General features: G+C 47.0%; 1 protein-coding gene across 3 annotated transcripts in view; it reads left to right on the top strand.

Moving 5' to 3' along the window:
• The window catches only part of MFAP3L (microfibril associated protein 3 like), a 50,246-nt gene extending 41,343 nt beyond the window's left edge, over window positions 1-8,903 (top strand). For all 3 annotated transcript variants that reach the window (XM_045164983.1, XM_045164982.1, XM_045164984.1), the window contains exon 3: window positions 3,769-8,903. In XM_045164983.1, coding sequence (XP_045020918.1) covers window positions 3,769-4,682 — 914 coding nt within the window. In that variant the 3' untranslated portion in view covers window positions 4,683-8,903. The remainder of the gene's footprint in view (window positions 1-3,768) is intronic.
• Window positions 8,904-19,131: the final 10,228 nt, after the last annotated feature.

Below are 19,131 nucleotides of genomic sequence, written 5' to 3'. Positions count from 1 at the left end.
GGTGTTAGTCTAAGGACCCATTGTTCTGGGCTAAGAAGCAGAATATGCACGAAACTAACAGTTTACGCACTGACTATCCCTCTGGTTTCCCCCAAACGAACCACAAATGTCACCTAATTGTGTTTACTGCAGACGGGGCCTGTTTTGACCTGTGACTAGGAACTTCTGACGTGTTTGAGTCTATATCTGCATTGAATCGCTTGGGCCCAGGCCAGATAAATACATGTCTGTGGACAGTTTCCAGTCAAAGCTGTGGTTTTTCCAGTGGTCATGTATGGATGTGAGAGTTGGACTATAAAGAAAGCTGAGCACCGAAGAATTGACGCTTTTGAACTGTGGTGTTGAAGAAGACTCTTGAGAGTCCCTTGGACTGCAAGGAGCTCCAACAAGTCCGTCCTAAAGGAAATTAGTCCTGAGTGTTCACTGGAAGGACTGATGCTGAAGCTGAAACTCCAATACTTTGGCCACCTGATGAGAAGAACTGACTCATTGGAAAAGACCCTGATGCTGGGAAAGATTGAAAGTGGGAGGAGAAGGGGACGACAGAGGATGAGATGGCTGGATGACATCACCAACTCAATGGACATGAGTTTGAGTAAGCTCCGGGAGTTGGTGATGGAGAGCAAGGCCTGGTGTGTTGCTGTCCATGGGGTTGCAAAGAGTCGGACATGACTGAGCTGAACTGGACTGAACTGAGACAGCTGAACACATCCCTGAAGATAACTATAAAATCCAAGTTCAGAAACCCTTTGAATAGTCAATAAAGCATTGGTGTCTTGTAACGAGTATGCATTTCTGCGTTTCACTTTTCTATGACAGTTAGAATACAGCCATCACTAAAAGCATAGCTGAGATATTTGGAGAAAGCCATTTATGTTCCCGTCAGGTGCCTGCCTCCTGACTTCAGCACTCTTTTCTGCTCCTCCTCTTCTACACCCAGGTTCCTCCTTCTCTGACCTTGAACTCGTAGATAATTCCTCCACAGAGGGAGTGGGGATGAAAGGGTAGGAGGTGAACAGATTGATCCCGTGTTCCCCATGCAAATAACCTCACCTTCTCCTGTCCTATTGCTCCTGTATTTCCCACCGAAGTGAGGAAGGTCAGTGTGAGAAGTTCCCACAGATAGATTCTGCAGTTCTCTTGAACTCAGCACCTTCCCTGTCTGTCATAAACTTTCAGTCAACGAGACGTGTTCTTTTTTTCTGTGCCTTCTATAGTCTGGTTTGATCCCAGGTGGTGCAGTTGGCAAAGAATCCACCTGCCAACGCAGGGGGACACAGGAGATGTGGGTTTGATCCCTGGGTCACAAAGATCAAGTTGATCATTTCCCTTGCTCAGATGATCTTATATTTGGATAAGTCTGCTGTATCACATCTGAAGCCTGATATTCAAGGAGTAAATAGTCAGAGTAGGAGGCTGGCCCCTGCCCATGTGGACAAGGGGAGGTTTCACACAGTGGGTACAGGTTGGTCTGTTTGCGCACACTCACCGGAGACTGAAATTAACTAGATTTCCCACGTCTTCTACTCTCAGAGAGAGGACACTGGCTAAGTTGTTAGAAGCCGGGTGCTCAGGGACACCAAGAGCCCCTCTCCACAGATGTTCCTCCAGAAAATGTGACAGCGCCTTCTATGGCAGGCTTCCGGCCAGGTTCCCCAGGCTGGCGGGGGCGGGGGGGTGGTGCTGCAGGCCCCCACGGCCCCAGCCAGCTTCCCTGAGGACAGTCCCTGAGGCAGAGGACCTGGAGTGATGCAGGCTATTTCCTGTCTCACACTCCCTGGGGACCCTCATCACTTTAATGCTTACAGATTGTTGGTTTTTTTTAAACAGTTGCTAGCTGCTTTGGGAAAATATCAGACTTCTCATTAGGCTTAAATTTATGCCAGAGGGGGATGAAACAAACAAAAATGCAATGTGATAACAGACACTTGGAAGGAAACTATAGTTAAGTTGCCCCATCTCTCAGGAGAGCTTCTCTGGCTCACTTGGGGACATGAGTGCTTTTACGGAAATATCCGCCAGCTCTCAGAACTCCCCCAGGGCTGGGCCTGGCCTTGTGTCTCTGAGGGCCCTTCTGGGGAGATGGAGGGGCTGCAGCAGGCTCAGACCCGAAACCTGAAAGGCAGACCTAGGGTCATGTTTCCCAGGGCTCTGGGTTCGAGTCTTTTGACCGGCGGGTACACAGGCAAATTAAGGATGAACCCCTGCTGCTGCTGCTGCTAAGTCGCTTCAGTCGTGTCCAACTCTGTGCGACCCCAGAGATGGAAGCCCACCAGGCTCCCCCGTCCCTGGGATTCTCCAGGCAAGAACACTGGAGTGGGTTGCCATTTCCTTCTCCAATACATGAAAGTGAAAAATGAAAGTGAAGTCAATCAGTTGTGTCCGACTCTTCGTGACCCCATGGACTGCAGCCTACCAGGCTCCTCTGTCCATGGGGTTCTCCAGGCAAGAGTACTGGAGTGGGGTGCCATTGCCTTCTCCTAGCAAAGATTAGTTCAGATTAAGAACCTGATTCCCAGGGCAGTGCTGGATCCCTTCCGGGCCAGACAGGGAAGAGTTCATCTCTGTTTCAATACTTTTCATCATGTGTTCTCCATGGTGTGAGGCCTGCTTTCAACCTGATTTGTTGTTCAGTTGCTCAGTCATGCCTGACTCTGCGACCCCATGGACTGTAACCCAATGGACTCTTCTGTCCACGCGATGCTCCAGGCAGGAATACTGGAGTGGGTTGCCATTTCCTTCTCCATTCAACCTGATGGGTCTATTGTTTATTTGCAAAGCAAAACCAAATTTATATTTATTCACACCCAGCTTCTGAATCTGCACAATGTAAGTGATGTAGTTCATTGTAGAGTCTCTGAATGAATGATTTAAGTCATGTTTCCATCAACTGAGGATAACTTCAATCTCAAATATGAGAAACCCAGGTAAACAATTATAATTTAACTGATTTACTTCCCTGGTGGCTCAGATGGTAAAGAGTCTGCCTGCAGTGCAGGAGACCTGGGTTCAATCCCTGGGTTGGGAAGATCCCTGAAGGAAGGCATGGTAAGCAGTGTTCTTGCCTGGAGAATTTCATGGACAAAGGAGCCTGGGAGGCTACAGTCCATGGGGTCACAAAGAGTTGGACAGGACTGAGTGACTAACACTTTCACTCTGGTTCTTAGGTTGATCCCAAAGTACTTTATATTCTTTATACTTTATAAACAAAAACTTTCCAGTGAACATATATTCTGCAGTATCTGCAGTGCCATGCTCACAGGCAGAGGAGAAAATCAGATGCCGCATTAAGGAATTCCCTAGTAATAGTACAGTGCTTTTCTAGACTGTGTTTCTAATTTTTCTCTAGAGTGTGGAATTGCACAGTATGATTTGATGATGTTCAGAGTCTAACTTGTTGGGCTTGAACTCGCATCTAGCTCAACTGATTCCTAACTGGTGCCCTTGAGAGGGGGCTTAGAGGCCCCTCCCTTAGTTTCTCTGTCCTATAAAATGGGCTGGTGCTCCTGACTCTTCCCTGAGTTCTGTGGATTAAGTGGGCTGTTCCTCTCCCCATCTGTCGAGGTCACCATTCACTGTCCCCATCATCACAGCAGCAGATCTGGTGGTAGGAGGTGTGCTCAGAGCACACCATGCACACCGTCAGTGGAGGGAGGTGTTCTCTGTTCACCACCAGCCTCTGTGTGGTGTGAGGCACACACAGTGCCACGTGGATGGTCAGTGCCGGGAGCGGAGGGCCCAGCTGACCCTGTCCTCCTTCTCCCGCAGGAAAGTGGCAGATGCATGACGGCCTCCTGAACATCACCAAGGTGTCCTTCTCAGACCGAGGGAGATACACGTGCGTGGCCTCCAACGTGCACGGTTCTGTGAACAACACGGTGACGCTGCGGGTGGTCTTCACGTCGGGCGACATGGGCGTGTACTACATGGTGGTGTGCCTGGTGGCCTTCGCCGTGGTGCTGGTGCTCAACGTCACCCGCCTCTGCATGATGAGCAGCCACCTGAAGAAGACCGAGAAGGCCATCAACGAGTTCTTCCGCACGGAGGGCGCTGAGAAGCTGCAGAAGGCCTTTGAGATCGCTAAGCGCATCCCGATCATCACCTCAGCCAAGACGCTGGAGCTGGCCAAGGTCACGCAGTTCAAGACCATGGAGTTCGCCCGCTACATCGAGGAGCTGGCACGCAGTGTGCCGCTGCCCCCACTCATCATGAACTGCAGGACCATCGTGGAGGAGCTCATGGAGGTGGTGGGCCTGGATGAGCATGGCCACCAGAACTTCGTGCGCCACACGCCTGAGGGCCAGGAGGCCGCAGCCGCCGACGGGGACGAGGTCTACACCATCCCCGACGCCGACTCTGATGCCTCATCGCTGCACGAGCAGCCCCAGCAGATCGCCATCGAGGTGTCTGTGCACCCCCCAGCCCACCGGGAGCCCTCGGACGACCGGGCCGCAGGGGCCCTCGAGGCCGGAGAGGAGGAGGAGGACACCGAGCCGTCGGCCGAGCACTCCCCGGAGTCCGCGGCACCCTCCACCGAGGTCACGTCAGCAGCGCTGACCTCCGAGGAACCAACGCCCGTCGAGGTGCCGGACCGCGTCCTGCCGCCTGGTCTGCTAGAGGCCGCGGAGCCAGCCAGGCCGCGGGAAGGGAGCACCCACGTCGTCTATGAAAGCCATGTCTAACAGTGTACCCCCCCACCCCGAAGCTATGCACACCCCGAGATTCAGGGCCACCCCTCGGGACAGATGCAGGCTGCCCTCGCCGCTAAGCCTTACCGGAGACGCCAGTCGTAGGTAGGAGTCTGGCCCCACACGCACGTACGAGTCAGGCCCCCGCACGCACGCCCCGGTCGACCCCAGCCAAGGGGGATGCGAGCACCGTCGGGGAGCGGGGGTGGTGACCTTGGGCAGGTGTCTGTCCACGTGACACGAACCTCAGAGGCTCTTCTCCGCCAGATAACCTTAACCGCTGCTGCCCTTTTGGCAGAGAACACTGACTGTCAGAGACTCTGAGTTCACAGCCCTGCCCGGGGCACAGGGCGCCGCTCTTCTTTTGAAAAATGGGTCTGCTAAGGGAGCAGCTGTAGTCCATCCCTCCGCGGCTCTGTTGCACTTTCTTCTCAGTTTTGCCCCATCACTGTCGCTTTATAACCCAGGCTTTGCGACTTGAATGCTGACCGTTCCTGCGGGTCTCTTCCCTTAGCCACTCTGTCCTTATTCCCGCCCCCACCCCCACCGTCTCACACACACCCCAGACTTTTACCTCGCAGGCTTTGGTGTCAGGGCCGATTCCCACGAGTCATCTTAACATTCCAAAGCAGCTAGCTACCAGCCTCCTGATGTTTGTCGTTTCCCAGGCCTGTCTCCATCGGTTGCTTTTTTTGTTCATTCGTTTCCAGTGAAGCTGCTGTTGTGAAACTGAGAGAAGAAAAAAAAAAAAAAAAAAAAACCTTGCCCAGGAATAGCACTTTAATAGCCAAATAAAAATAGGTTTACCCGTCCCATTCTGAGAGCCTTTGGGTAAGCTCAGCTGAGGTTGGAGGGAGACCATGAACTTGAATCTGCCCAGACTGCCCCTGGAAAGCCCTGTTCTTATGTCTAAGCAGTGTCCCCCTCCAAGCCAGCTGCTGCTTCATCTGGAAGGCATGTCACCTCCAGAGACAGAGGCACCTGAGGAATCTGTTTAAGTGGGGAGCGTGGGGCTCCCGCCACAGCTGCCATGGACCACGGACGTCAGGGGACCCCAATGCTTGGGTTAGGGCAGCAAGCGTGAGGGTCCTGGGGGTCACCCCACCAGGCCCACTCCTGTTAACTGCATGGCTGACTTGTCCATCCTTGAAGGGGGCAGAGACAGGTTAGGATAATGGCATCATCATGCCAGCATTCTTGAATTCATTTTTAGCCCCCACGAGAAGGCAGCTGTATGTGAGGCCAGAGTGATGTTCTAGAAAGAAGCCGAAGCTAGTTGCCTCAGGCCCACACCTCATTGGCCTGTGCTCGTAACCACTGTGGGCTTTGTGCAAGTGGGGGGCACCCCATGCACTCCCCGGCTCCATCTAAGTGCTTCCCTTGCCCACATTACCAAACCAGCATCATCACCTGCCCTTCTCCACAATTGCTTTCAGATTACCTCTGTCCTCTGTGGTTCTTCTAACATTTTTTATGCTGAAAATCAGTACTGTTGCAAATTCAAGGAACCAGCTTACAAAACTCAAAGCTTTTTAAGACAGCTGTGGATCTTCTGCCCCCAAAAGCATTAGAGCAACGTCTACAGTTTAGATGTAACCATGAAAAGGAGAGGTATAATTTCCTTGCCATTTACGAGCAAGAGTGCCATAACCTTGAGGTCGTCATGAGTGTCATGGCCACATCACGGGTCCACAAAGGTCCCTTGGGCTGCACGGTTGGTGAACAGACCCAAGGCTTAGTCCTCATGTCCTCACTGTCTGCATGAGTGAGACTTCACCGCGTCCCTGGGTTGAATCTTTCTCGTCTGCCAAACACGAAGGTGGTACTTGGATCCCCAGATCCCACCTGGTTCTGACATTTAGAGTTTTGTGGAAAGTTTGTCATCTCCCATGATGGCCCCCCTTACACAAGACAAGGAGTCTTAGGAGCAGAAATGGGCCTGTGATGTTATTAGATGCTTTTGCTGCCAACTTTTTCAGAAAATTCATCTGGGTCTGGAGCTGAGAACAGAGGGCTTGGCTTCAGTGGTTTTTCTGTGTAGAGATAACTGATGTGAAAGGTGGTCTGACACACACACATTGGGTCAGATTCCTCTTGGCCTCAGATGACCCATTGCCATCAGTTTGGAGTGTCTTGGGTGGTCACCTAAAACATGAGAAGTGAACAGTCCAGAGAAACCTTGACCCCCACATGGGCTCCCTGGACAAAGGTTTTCTGTATTTGGCCTGTGGAGAAGTTTAATCACCACATCTTAGAATGTAAACATTTTTCCACTTGTGGAGGTCAGCAGATCCTTACCATGGATCTATGCACCCAAAGCCACAATAGGGGGTCCCCAAATAAACTTTTTCCCATTCCATCCCCTTCTCCCTCCACTGAAACCCACATACAGGTTTCCACATGGAAATGACAGGAGAAGGCATCTCCCACCTGGATGTTGGATACAGATAGTTAAACACAGGCAGATTTTTCTTAAAGCAGGAGCAGAACTGAGTGACCAAAGAATGTTTTCAGGTTGGTTTTAGCTTCTTTAGACTGGGGAGATTATGTCGATTTTTAAAATGTTCCCCTTTAAGGCATCAGAAAGCTCTTGATAGAATAATATTAATAGCCAACCAGAGATGAGGCTGGCTTACTACAAAGATGTCTCTGTCTCTTCCTGTTTATGCTATAGCTTCTTTACGAAATAGAAATGCTCTCCCACTAGAATACGGGACAGAGACAGTCTCATGACTTTCGCCTGGTTTTTCAAAGATAAATTGGTCAGCTTCATAGAAATTTATAGAAGTATGGCTACATATGGCTCTTTGGGGCAGTTTTGCAGCTTAACACTGAATCCCAAGCCATGTCCCTTGGGTCTTAGGTCATTCTTCTCAAAAGCAAGCAGTTTCTGGTTTCCGAGTCAGCTGGTCATATCTATAACAATTTTTTTTCTTAAAGTTCCGAAAATGATTCAGATATGTGTGCATATTTAATTCACTGCAATGACCTGTAAACTTGGATGGTATTTATTCTAAATGGGGGAAAAACAATTTTATATTGCAAATCTATGTAATTTATAATGGTTTTGTTTTATATATATTTTCATATCTTTAGGGCACATCTACTATTCTCATCTTTTTGTATATCATACTTGACAAAAAGAGATACTAATACTTGACTAAATCTCTAGGAACCAAATGTGACATCTGTAACGTATAGAAATCGCTCTAGAAACACCTGAATGTCCTCGCTCGTCCTGAGCATTACTGTACTGTCATTACACCCAGAATGATTGCTGATGGGCGTTTGTGTTTTTTTCCCCAAAGCCAAGGCCAAAAGTCCTGACCTCCCACACAGTGGAGTCTGGAATCCTTTGCTTCTTTATTGTGTGTTTCATTTTTAACTGTAGACATCTGTGTTGTTCAGGCTTCCTTTGAAGGGCACATGTGATAAGAAAGCAATTTGGTGAAGACTGGGCTTGAACGATGGCTATGTAGCTTATTCACTGGACTGATAACATTTCAAGTATAATACATGGATTGTTACTTATTGGTAACCTTGAATCTGTTCAGCTCTTTAGCCCATGAAGAAAGCGTAAGGCAGAAAGAATGTTTGCCTGTTTTAAACAGATAGCCTCTAAATGTAGTGCCACCGACACAAACCAGCTCAACCCTAGAGACCCCAATCCCTGGCGGCTGAGGAGCTCTTTCAGAAAGGCAAACCAGCCCACCTGTATGTGCAGGTTGAATTTCAGTCTTATACCAGGGCTTCCCTGGTGTCTCATACAGTAAAAAATCTGCCTGCAACACGGGAGACCTGGGTTCAGTCCCTGGGTGGGGAAGATCCCCTGGAGGAGGGAATGGCAACCTATGCCAGTATTCTTGCCTGGAGAATCCCATGGACAGAGGACCCTAGCAGGCTTCAGTCCATGGGGTCACAAAGAGTCAGACACGACTATGTGACTGCCACTTTCACGTTTTCACCAGTGCTCAAACTCCTCATACCCCAGTGGTTCTGTGAACAGGGGTTTCGTCTCAGTATTTCATTGGGTGAGAAAACAGAGCATTTCGCTTATCTTTCAGATACTCTGTTTTATACTCAGCACAGTTCAATGACTACCCAGTATCCATCTTCACACACCCTTTTTGCATTCCCTTTACGTCATAATCCCTGTTTCTGTTCTGGCTCTTTAGACTAATTCATTGGTACTCTTTAAATAGCCACCAGATCTCATTGTATAGTCACCCACATATTTTGATCTCTGTTGTATCCAAGGTTGGGTGTCTCTAGTGGCTCAGCAGTAAAGAATCCACCTGCAATGCAGGAAATGCGAGTTTGATCCCTGGATAGGGAAGATCCCCTGGAGAAGGGAATGGCAACCCACTCCAGTATTCTTACCTGGAGAATCCCATGGACAGAGGAGCCTGGCGGGCTACAGGGGCAAAGAGTTGGATAAAACTTAGCAACTAAACCACCACCATCTTCAAGGTATTAGTCATTTTTACATTCACCTATTCATTGTAAAGGGAGAAGGCAATGGCACCCCACTCCAGTACTGTTGCCCGGAAAATCCCATGGATGGAGGAGCCTGGTGGGCTGCAGTCCATGGGGTCGCTAAGAGTCAGACACGACTGAGTGACTTCACTTTCACTTTCCACTTTCATTGGAGAAGGAAATGGCAACCCACTCCAGTGTTCTTGCCTGGAGAATCCCATGGACAGAGAAGCCTGGTAGGCTGCAGTCCATGGGGTCGCACAGAGTCAGACACGACTGAAGCGACTTGGCAGCATTCATTGTAAAATCCCCTAGTAGATAACAAAGTTCATCTTCCTAATGACTTATAGGGTTTCTACAGTGATTAACAAGATCTGGATTAAGCAAATCAGTGGTGGGGTGAAAAATCAAATAAAATTGCTTATTTTGCTTTCTGAAAGACTGAGTGTCTGTTATACAAGAAAATATCATATGACAGTGATAATGACCTTTAATTAAGACTTTTTTAGAGATGTTGTTTGTAAGAGGTCTAATGCTCAGAATGCCACCACCGAACTTCAAGCTCATAGAGAATGTAAAAACAAAGCAAATAGGTCTAAGAATATTCCTGCATAAATTGTTTTTATTTAATGAAGAATGTAAACCTTCAGTGTATCTCTCAGACACCCTGGCGCTGCTCACAGAAGGTGCTGCCACTTACCTTTGATGTGCTGTCCCTCTGGTTCTGAATGTCCGTTGTTAAAACTGGGAACTAAGATGGAAAAATGTATCTGGGTGGAAATGTCACTCCGTTGATTTGTGAGCTATAAATGTTCACCTTTTTAAAATAATTTAAATGTATAAACAAATGATTAATATTTAAGTTGATATAGCAGCAAAAAAAAAAAACAAACATGTGAGCCATCCTGTACTTTGGTTGTCGCTTTAATAAAGAGTTTGCACAGGTGTGCCGAGCGTGCCATGTCCCTGGTCAAGGCTGTGTGCATGTGGCCTGATTCACTCTTTACTTGTGTAAGAAGTATGTGGGCGGTGCGCGTCCCTACCTTTTGCATCTGTGGCATATCTTAGGGGAAAGGGGGTAAAGGAAGTAATTTTTATGTGAATCTACAAACTTTATCCAAAGTCAAAAATCTTAACTCTGTCCTAACGAACTTGATGGCCATTTATTTATATCAAGAAGGAATTTTAACATGTAACATCAAGCTTATTGCAGAAGATCCACAAAGACCAGGAAACTCACCCAAGAGAAGGTGTTAGTTGCAGACCTCACGCAGAAACCTGAGAGCACCCAGTTCAGGCCAGATTGCTCTGAACGTGCCCACTGAGAGTTCTCAAAGCTGGGTTCCTCTCAGATAAGCTGAGATTGTTGTTCAGCTGCTAAGTGGTGTCCGACTCTGTGACCCCATGGACTGCAGCACACCAGGCTTCCTTGTCCTTCACTATCTCCTGGATTTTGGTCAGATTGATGTCCATTGGCTCCGTGATGCCATCCAACCATTTCATCCTCTGTCACCAGCTTCTTTTCTTGCCCTCAGTCTTTCCTAGCATCAAGGTCTTTTCTAATGAATCACCTGTTCACATCAGGTGGCCAAAGTATTCGAGCTTCAGCATCAGTCCTTCTAGTGAATATTCAGGGTTGAGATAAGGCTGTGTATATGAGACAAGACTGAACAACACCAGATGGGAAAGAAATTAAATTTTGATACAATCTGAAGAGGCAAACAAAATTATTGAGTGGGTTACCCAATAAACTATGCACATAACTAATATCTGTAAGTTCTTCAAACAAAACAGGCTTTAAGAGAACTGCAGTGGCATTAATGGAAACTTTAACAAACGTGCCATCAGGGAAGAGAAAATAGGAAAGTGTTGTCCTAACTGTGTAATGTTGACTGGTAGATATTTTCAGACTCAGGACAAACAGCTGCTAATTTTTGTGCTTTTATTTTTAACAGGTTTTGGAATAGTCCATTCTTTCATGGGCCTTAATCAAAAGAGCCTAGGTAAGGCTTCATCTGAGGGATTTTCAAGTGTGTAGTCACAGAGGTGGAAATTAAGTGCCAGGTTTTCTGATTTCCCTATCTTTTAAGGCAGAGTCGCTAACACACATGGTTCCACTCTATCTGAACACCTCTGGTGAAGCGGAGCCCGTGACTGCCTGGAGGACATACTCTGGTGTTGGTAGGTTTTAAGTGCCAAGTCAAAAATCTTAAAAATGGTTCTACACTGGTCCTTGTCCAGCCATTTGGAACAGAAAGCATGAGCTTGTCCTGCCACAATGAACTCATCCTTTTACCATCAACCTAAAAAGACAGTTATAACTGTATTTGTGTCGAAGAGAGGATTACCCAAAAATGTGGGTGCTCCTGACACCACTAAGGCTTCCCAACTGGCTCGGATGGTAAAGAATCTGCTGGCAATGCAGGAAACGCGGGTTCGATCCCTGGGTCTGAAAGATCCCCTGGAGAGGGGAATGGCTGCCCACGCCAGTACTCTTGCCTGGGAAATCCCATGGACAGAGGGGCCTGGCGGGCTGCAGTCCCCGGGGTCGCAAGGAATCGGACACGACTGAGCCACTAGCACTTCCACTTCACTGGCACCACTACGTTAATTACAGATCACGCGGCTCACACTCTTTTGAGTTTAGATGGTTTCTGCCAGTGGGGTGATGGAGGCAGAAGTCAAACGATTGTGCTGCTCCCTCGGCCCCTGAGATACCCCGAGGCTGCAGTTCATTAAATAGAAAGACAGTTCAATGGCTAGAAAAATGAAAGAATCAGCAGATGATTGAAATGAAAGCTCAGTAGATGAGTATGTTTTGGAAAGACCATTAGAACTGACGTACTGAAAGAAATGTGGGCTTCCCAGGTGGCTCAGTGGTAAAGAATCTGCCTGCAATGCAGGAGACGCAGGTTCAATCCCCGGGTGGGGAAGATCCCCTGGAGGAGGAAATGGCAACCCACTCCAGTATTCTTGCCTGGGAAATCCCACAGACAGAGGAGCTGGTGGGCTACAGTCCATGTGATCACAAAAGAGTTGGACGTGACTTAGCAACTAAACAACAAACAAAAATTGAATGAAGTATATGTATGTGTTTGTGGTTTATTGAGGTATTTTTAAATAACAGGTGAAGTAAAGCCTGTACCAACTGCATTCAACTATTAGGTAACAAGAAGATGCCAAGAGTAAGAATTTTCCTAAGACATTAACTCATATTAAATAAGCTAAAAAATAAGCACAAAGGTTGATAGCATATGAATTTTTCAACAAGCAAATTTCTTGTGATGTTTTTCTTATAGAGTTTTCTTATAATGAACTTAATTTTAAAGCTCTTCACTTTCACCTTTCACTTTCATGCATTGGAGAAGGAAGTGGCAACCCACTCCAGTGTTCTTGCCTGGAGAATCCCAGGGACGGGGGAGCCTGGTGGGCTGACGTCTATGGGGTCGCACAGAGTCAGACACGACTGAAGCGACTTAGCAGTATCGTGGAATAGAGATCCCCATGAATCATGCAAAAAATCACCTGTACGTTGACCTCTAGCTAGATTAAGGGATTTTTGTTGTTGTTCAGTTTACAGCATCTGTTTCTTGAAAGTTCTCATGACTCCTGTGAAGCTCAGGTGCATTGGAGACCTCGAGGGGTCCGGGGCTCTGACTGTTAAGTCTGATAGATGATTACGCCTGCTGTGGCGCTTGTTCCTCCGCCGTTGGATGATGCGACTAAAGTCCCAAAGCTTCAAAAGCGCTCTTCATTCTAAACATTAAGGTTTTTACATGAAGCGGGGAAAAATGACAAGTTCGTTTGAACAAAGAGACAGAAGTCTTCAGTTCCACCTGGTCACGTGGCCCTCACCGTTGGATGATGTCTCCTGTCTTTCCTGCTATAACATTCCTTACTCTCTGGGCCAGAGAACGAGGCTATTATGCAGGAAGTAAAAGGCTTGATTACGGATAGAGACTGTGAGAAAATTCATCCACCAGGTATTAGACCCTTGAACATAAAAGAGGTGCATTTTAATGTTGGCTCTATTTAAAATTATTTTAAACCTGAAGCTTTACAAAAGTTACAATCTGGCACCAGATGACACAATCCTTATGGCCGAAAGTGAAGAAGAACTAAAGAGACTCTTGATGAAAGTGAAAGAGGAGAGTGAAAAAGTTGGCTTAAAAGTCAACATTCAGAAAATTAAGATTATGGCATCCAGTCCCATCACTTCATGGCAAATAGATGGGGAAACACTGGAAACAGTGACTGACTTATTTTGGGGGGCTCCCAAATCACTGCAGATAGTGACTGCAGCCATGAAATTAAAAGACGCTTGCTCCTTGGAGGAAAAGTTATGACCAACCTAGACAGCATATTAAACAGCAGAGACATTACTTTGCCAACAAAATATGGCTTAAAGCTATGGTTTTTCCAGTAGTCATGAATGGATGTGAGAGTTGGACTATAAAGAAAGCTGAGCACAGATGAATGATGCTTTTGAACTGTGGTGTTGGAGAAGACTCTTGAGAGTCCCTTGGACTGCAAGGAGATCCAACCAGTCCATCCTAAAGGAAATCAGTCCTAAATATTCATTGGAAGGACTGATGCTGAAGCTGAAACTCCAATACTTTGGCCACCTGATGCAAAGAACTGACTCAATGGAAAACACCCTGATGCTGAGAAAGATTGAAGGCGGGAGGAGAAGGGGACGACAGAGGATGAGATAGTTGGATGGCATCACCAACTCAATACACATGAGTTTGGGTAGGCTCCGGGAGTTGGTGATGCACAGGGAAGCCTGGTGCATTGCAGTCCATGGGATTGCAAACAGTCGGACACAACTGAACTGAACTGAACTGAACCACATCTGTGGGCTTCCTGGTGGCTCAGTGGTGAAGAATCTGCCTGCCAGTGCAGGAGACTCAAGTTCAATCCCTGGGTCAGGAAGATCCCCTGGAGAAGGGAATGGCAACCCACTCCAGTATTCTTGCCTGGAGAATCCCATAGACAGAGGAGCCTGGCAGGCTACAGTCCATGGGGTTGCAAAACAGTCAGATACAGCTCAGCAACTAAACAATAACAACAACCATATTTGTAGATTAGATTACTTCTATTACTAGAAGTCATTTTGAAAGTGTTATGACCTTAGAAATTAAATTTGTGAGAGAAAAGAAAGGTGATGGCTGATGTGAGGAATCTGGGATCATTACATTTTTTTTATGTGCAGAATATAACTATCCTAGCTTTTTGTCATTATAGTAATTATTGAGATACATTAGTGATATTTATGAAATTCTGCTGGGAGGGTCCTAGAAAAAAAATATTTAACATGTCTTTAAAAGTACTTATAGATGGATAATTCTTACATCGTGCTATTTATGTTACCTTCTCCCATCCCATAATGGGTTAGAGGTGATTAAGTTAAATATATTTTACTTTCTGTGCATCCTTTGAAGTTTGGAACTGCTGTGTCTGACACAGGCTCACTAACTCAATAACAAGACTACCATATTAATCAAAGATTTTACTCCCAATCATTTTGAATCAGTAAAAGACTTTAAGAATGACTCTAGAAGCAGGACAGCTGGCGTAATCATCTTATGATCTAGAAATGCTCTTGCCGGTAGCTGAAAATGGAAGGTTTCATGCCACAAGATGAGCAGAAGACGATGATGCCATGCTTACAGACTGGATGTTTGGATCCCCTCAGAAACTGGAGGAATCCCAAACCCCAGTGTGATGTATTTGGCCATGAGGCCTCTGGAGGGTAGTGAGGTTGTGAGGGTGGAGCCCTCAGGAATGGGGTTTGTGTCCTTAGAAAAGAGGCCCAGAGGGCTCCAAGGACACAGCGAGAAGACAGCTGTCTCTGAACCAGGAAGCTGGCCTCAGCAAACAGTGCATCTTCAGAGCCTTGGTTACAAACTCTGCAGCCTCCAGAACCGTGAGCAATGAATGTTTTTTGTTTAAGCTGCCAGTGTGTGATAATCAGACTTTCTATGCTGAGAATTCTGGGTGCCTGTGGGGTTGTAAGAAACAGCACAGAGAGATGTCATGGACACTTGACCAGTTCCCCCAGGGGTCACCTCTTAACAGAAGCATCGTACACCATCACAGTCGGGGCCCCAACGCTGGATCATTCTACAGTGTCGACCAGGTGGCTCCGGTTTTACACACGGTGTGTGTATGCATGTAGTTCTGTGACATTTCACCACATGTGTATGTCTGCATATCTACCACCACCACCTCCGAGACACAGAACATTCCAGGAGGTCAAGGATCCCTCAGTTACCCTTTTATAACCACACCTTCCTCCTTCCCACCCCAGAACACACTTTTTTTTAATATGCAGTAACTTAATTAGATAACTGAAGTTTCTCTGGAATCAACTGTAATCAGTGTGTTTTTCCAATAGTAGTTGTTCAGTCTCTCAGTCATGTCCAACTCTCTGAGACCCCATGGACTACAGCACACCAAGCTTCGCTGTCTTTCACCATCTCCCTGAGTTTGCTCATCTCACACGCTAGTAAAGTAATGCTCAAAATTCTCCAAGCCAGGCTTCAGCAATACGTGAACCGTGAACTTCCTGATGTTCAAGCTGGTTTTAGAAAAGGCAGAGGAACCAGAGATCACATTGCCAACATCCACTGGATCATGGAAAAAGCAAGAGAGTTCCAGAAAAACATCTATTTCTGCTTTATTGACTATGCTAAAGCCTTTGACTGTGTGGATCACAATAAACTGTGGAAAATTCTGAAAGAGATGGGAATACCAGACCACCTGACCTGCCTCTTGAGAAATCTATATGCAGGTCAGGAAGCAACAGTTAGAACTGGACATGGAACAACAGACTGGTTCCAAATAGGAAAAGGAGTACGTCAAGGCTGTATATTGTCACCCTGCTTATTTAACTTGTATGCAGAGTACATCATGAGAAACGCTACACTGGAAGAAGCACAAGCGGGAATCAAGATTGCTGGGAGAAATATCAATAACCTCAGATATGCAGATGACCCCACCCTTATGGCAGAAAGTGAAGAGGAACTAAAAAACCTTTTGAGGAAAGTGAAAGTGGAGAGTGAAAAAGTTGGCTTAAAGCTCAACATTCAGAAAACTAAGATCATGGCATCCGGTCCCATCACTTCATGGGAAATAGATGGAGAAACAGTGGAAACAGTGTCAGACTTTATTTTGGGGGGTTCCAAAATCACTGAAGATGGTGACTGCAGCCATGAAATTAAAAGACGCTTACTCCTTGGAAGGAAAGTTAGGACCATCTAGATAGCATATTCAAAAGCAGAGACATTACTTTGCCAACAAAGGTCCATCTAGTCAAGGCTATGGTTTTTCCAATGGTCATATATGGATGTGAGAGTTGGACTGTGAAGAAGGCTGAGCGCTGAAGAATTGATGCTTTTGAACTGTGGTGTTGGAGAAGACTCTTGAGAGTCCCTTGGACTGCAAGGAGATCCAACCAGTCCATTCTGAAGGAGATCAGTCCTTGGATTTCTTTGGAAGGAATGATGCTAAAGCTGAAACTCCAGTACTTTGTCCACCTCATGCAAAGAGTTGACTCATTGGAAAAGACTGATGCTGGGAGGGCTTGGGGGCAGGAGGAGAAGGGGATGACAGAGGATGAGATGGCTGGATGATATCACTGACTCGATGGACGTGAGTCTGAGTGAACTCTGGGAGTTGGTGATGGACAGGGAGGCTTGGCATGCTGCAATTCATGGGGTCGCAAAGAGTCGGATACAACTAAGCAACTAGAGTGAACTGAACTGATTGAGTCAGTGACGCCATCCAACCGTCTCATCCTCTGTCACCTCCTGCCCTCAATCTTTTCCCAGCATCCGGGTCTTTTCCAATGAGTTGACTCTTCCCATAATGGGGCCAAGATATTGAAGCTTCAGCTTTAGCATCATATTTTCCAATAGAAATAAGTGTGCAGATTTCTGTTTCTTGGTGTCTGAGTTCCTGTTGCTTTAGAAATTCTGGTTCAATGCAGGCAGACAGGTGTGGTTTCTGAAACCAAGGAAAGACCACCAGACACATGAGTCCCTGCAAAGCCCTTGAGAAGGAGGGGCTCAAGGCATGTGTCTTGTTGGCAGGGTCCTCGGACTCCCAGATCACAGCCTGCACCCAAGTGCAGTCGGAAGATGCAGAGCAGCTAACAGAGGCATGAGGGCTCTGTGCCTTGGAGAGTCTCAGAGACAATGTCCTCCCTCCACAAGGGCGACATACACTCTGCAAGTTCCACAGCTAAGGCACAGAGTGGTAACGGTCAGTGGGAAAGGCTCGGACACCCTCTGACGCTGTTGATCTCATTAGCCTCCCCAGGGTAAGACAGGAGCTGGAGAGCAGTGCCAGTCCCCAGCCTGTCACTTCTGATGCCATATTAGGAAAGCATGAATGCCAGTTACCATCTCAGGTGTTGAGACCAGGATAGCTGGCCACAGTTAAAGGTCCTCTGCCCAACCCAGGAAAGTGTAGGAGACAGCTTCCAGAACAGGATCATCTGATGAGCCTTGAAGAGCCCTCATTCAAAGCCACTGAAATGGCACCAGGAAAGATTCCTTCCTTCCAGATAACATTGTTCTACTGTGCAAATACCCGAACTTGTAATCACATCAGGCATTATGGATAGGTGGTCTGGATTGGTTTACTCCAGTGATTCTACCTACCAAGCAGCTGAAATCTGAGTGCCCAGGACTCAGGATCATGGAGGAGAGTGGGGAGGAGGGATGAAGGTCCCAAGGGGACTTCTGGGAGGCCAGCCACGGCTGGAAGACCTGAGCAGCCTGATCTGGACGCCAACCTCGTGAAAGCATCAAAGGAGCTGCCTGAAGGAAGCAGAGGGAAACTGAGAAACCACTCTCTGTACTATTAGCCAGCCTGGATAAAAGTGAATTTTTAAAATAGGCCAGCTGGTAAATGCATTAGCTTGTGTGAATCCATTATTAAAATTACAGAAAATTACACTCCTTGGGCTTCCCTGGTGGCTCAGATGGTAAAGAAACTGGCTGCAATGCAGGAGGCCCGTGTTTGATCCCTGGGTTGGGGAGATCCCCTGGAGAAGGGAATGGCTACCCACCTAATTTCTAGCCAAGAAATTTTCCCTCCAGTTTAGGTCCTGGTCGTCTCCTCGGTGACACGAACCCCAATGCCCAAAGTGTTTTGTGCTAAGCTAATCAGTGGGCTCCTGTTACAGAACTCAGGTTATTAAACCATTTCTAAGAAATGATGCCCTGTGGTAGTAGGGAGGGCAGACTCCCCTTTAAGCAGCAACACTGAAGCCTCTTTCAAATATTTGTTTATTTTGACTGTGATGCATTAATTGGAATACTTTGTCTCCATCAAGATCGAAAGTGTCTTTTTCATAACTGCCGCTGCAGTAGCCTTGCTGTTGTGTTTTCCACTCTGGGCAAAACACCAAGTCTGCACACCTCAGTCTAACCATGATGTTCAGATGTGTTACCTAAGTTTAACTGTGTTTCTTGCGCACAGGCTGTTACGTCACAGCCTTACAAAATTATTTATGCCCATTCATCAACACTGAGATGGAACATTTCCTGTCAATTTTCATGTCAGACTATTTAGATAAAGCTGGAAAGAAAGTGAAAGTGTTAGTCGCTGAGTCCTGTCTGACCCTTGGCAACTGCATAGACTGTAGCCCACCAGTCTCCTCTGTCTTGGGATTTCCCAGGCAGGAATACTAGTGTGGGTTCCCTTCTCTAGGGGATCTTTCCCACCCAGGGATCAAACCCGAGTCTCCTGTGTTGCAGGCAGATTCTTTACCGTCTGAGCCAGCAGATAAACCTGGGTAAACCCTTAAGTCTTTTCTTTGGTTTCCCCTTTATAACAGGACACCCCTCTTCCTCCCTGTCCTACAGGCAGTGTAGCCCAAAAGATGGTCCCATGTTCTGAAGAACGAAAGAGTTGAGTCATATTCCCTGAGATCGTAGGAGATTCTCCAGCTACC

This window comes from Bubalus bubalis, chromosome 3, assembly GCF_019923935.1.
Source record: "Bubalus bubalis isolate 160015118507 breed Murrah chromosome 3, NDDB_SH_1, whole genome shotgun sequence".
NCBI classification, from domain to species: domain Eukaryota; kingdom Metazoa; phylum Chordata; class Mammalia; order Artiodactyla; family Bovidae; genus Bubalus; species Bubalus bubalis.
Note: the sequence above shows the minus strand (reverse complement) of the source record. Positions and strands in the feature narration are given on the sequence as shown.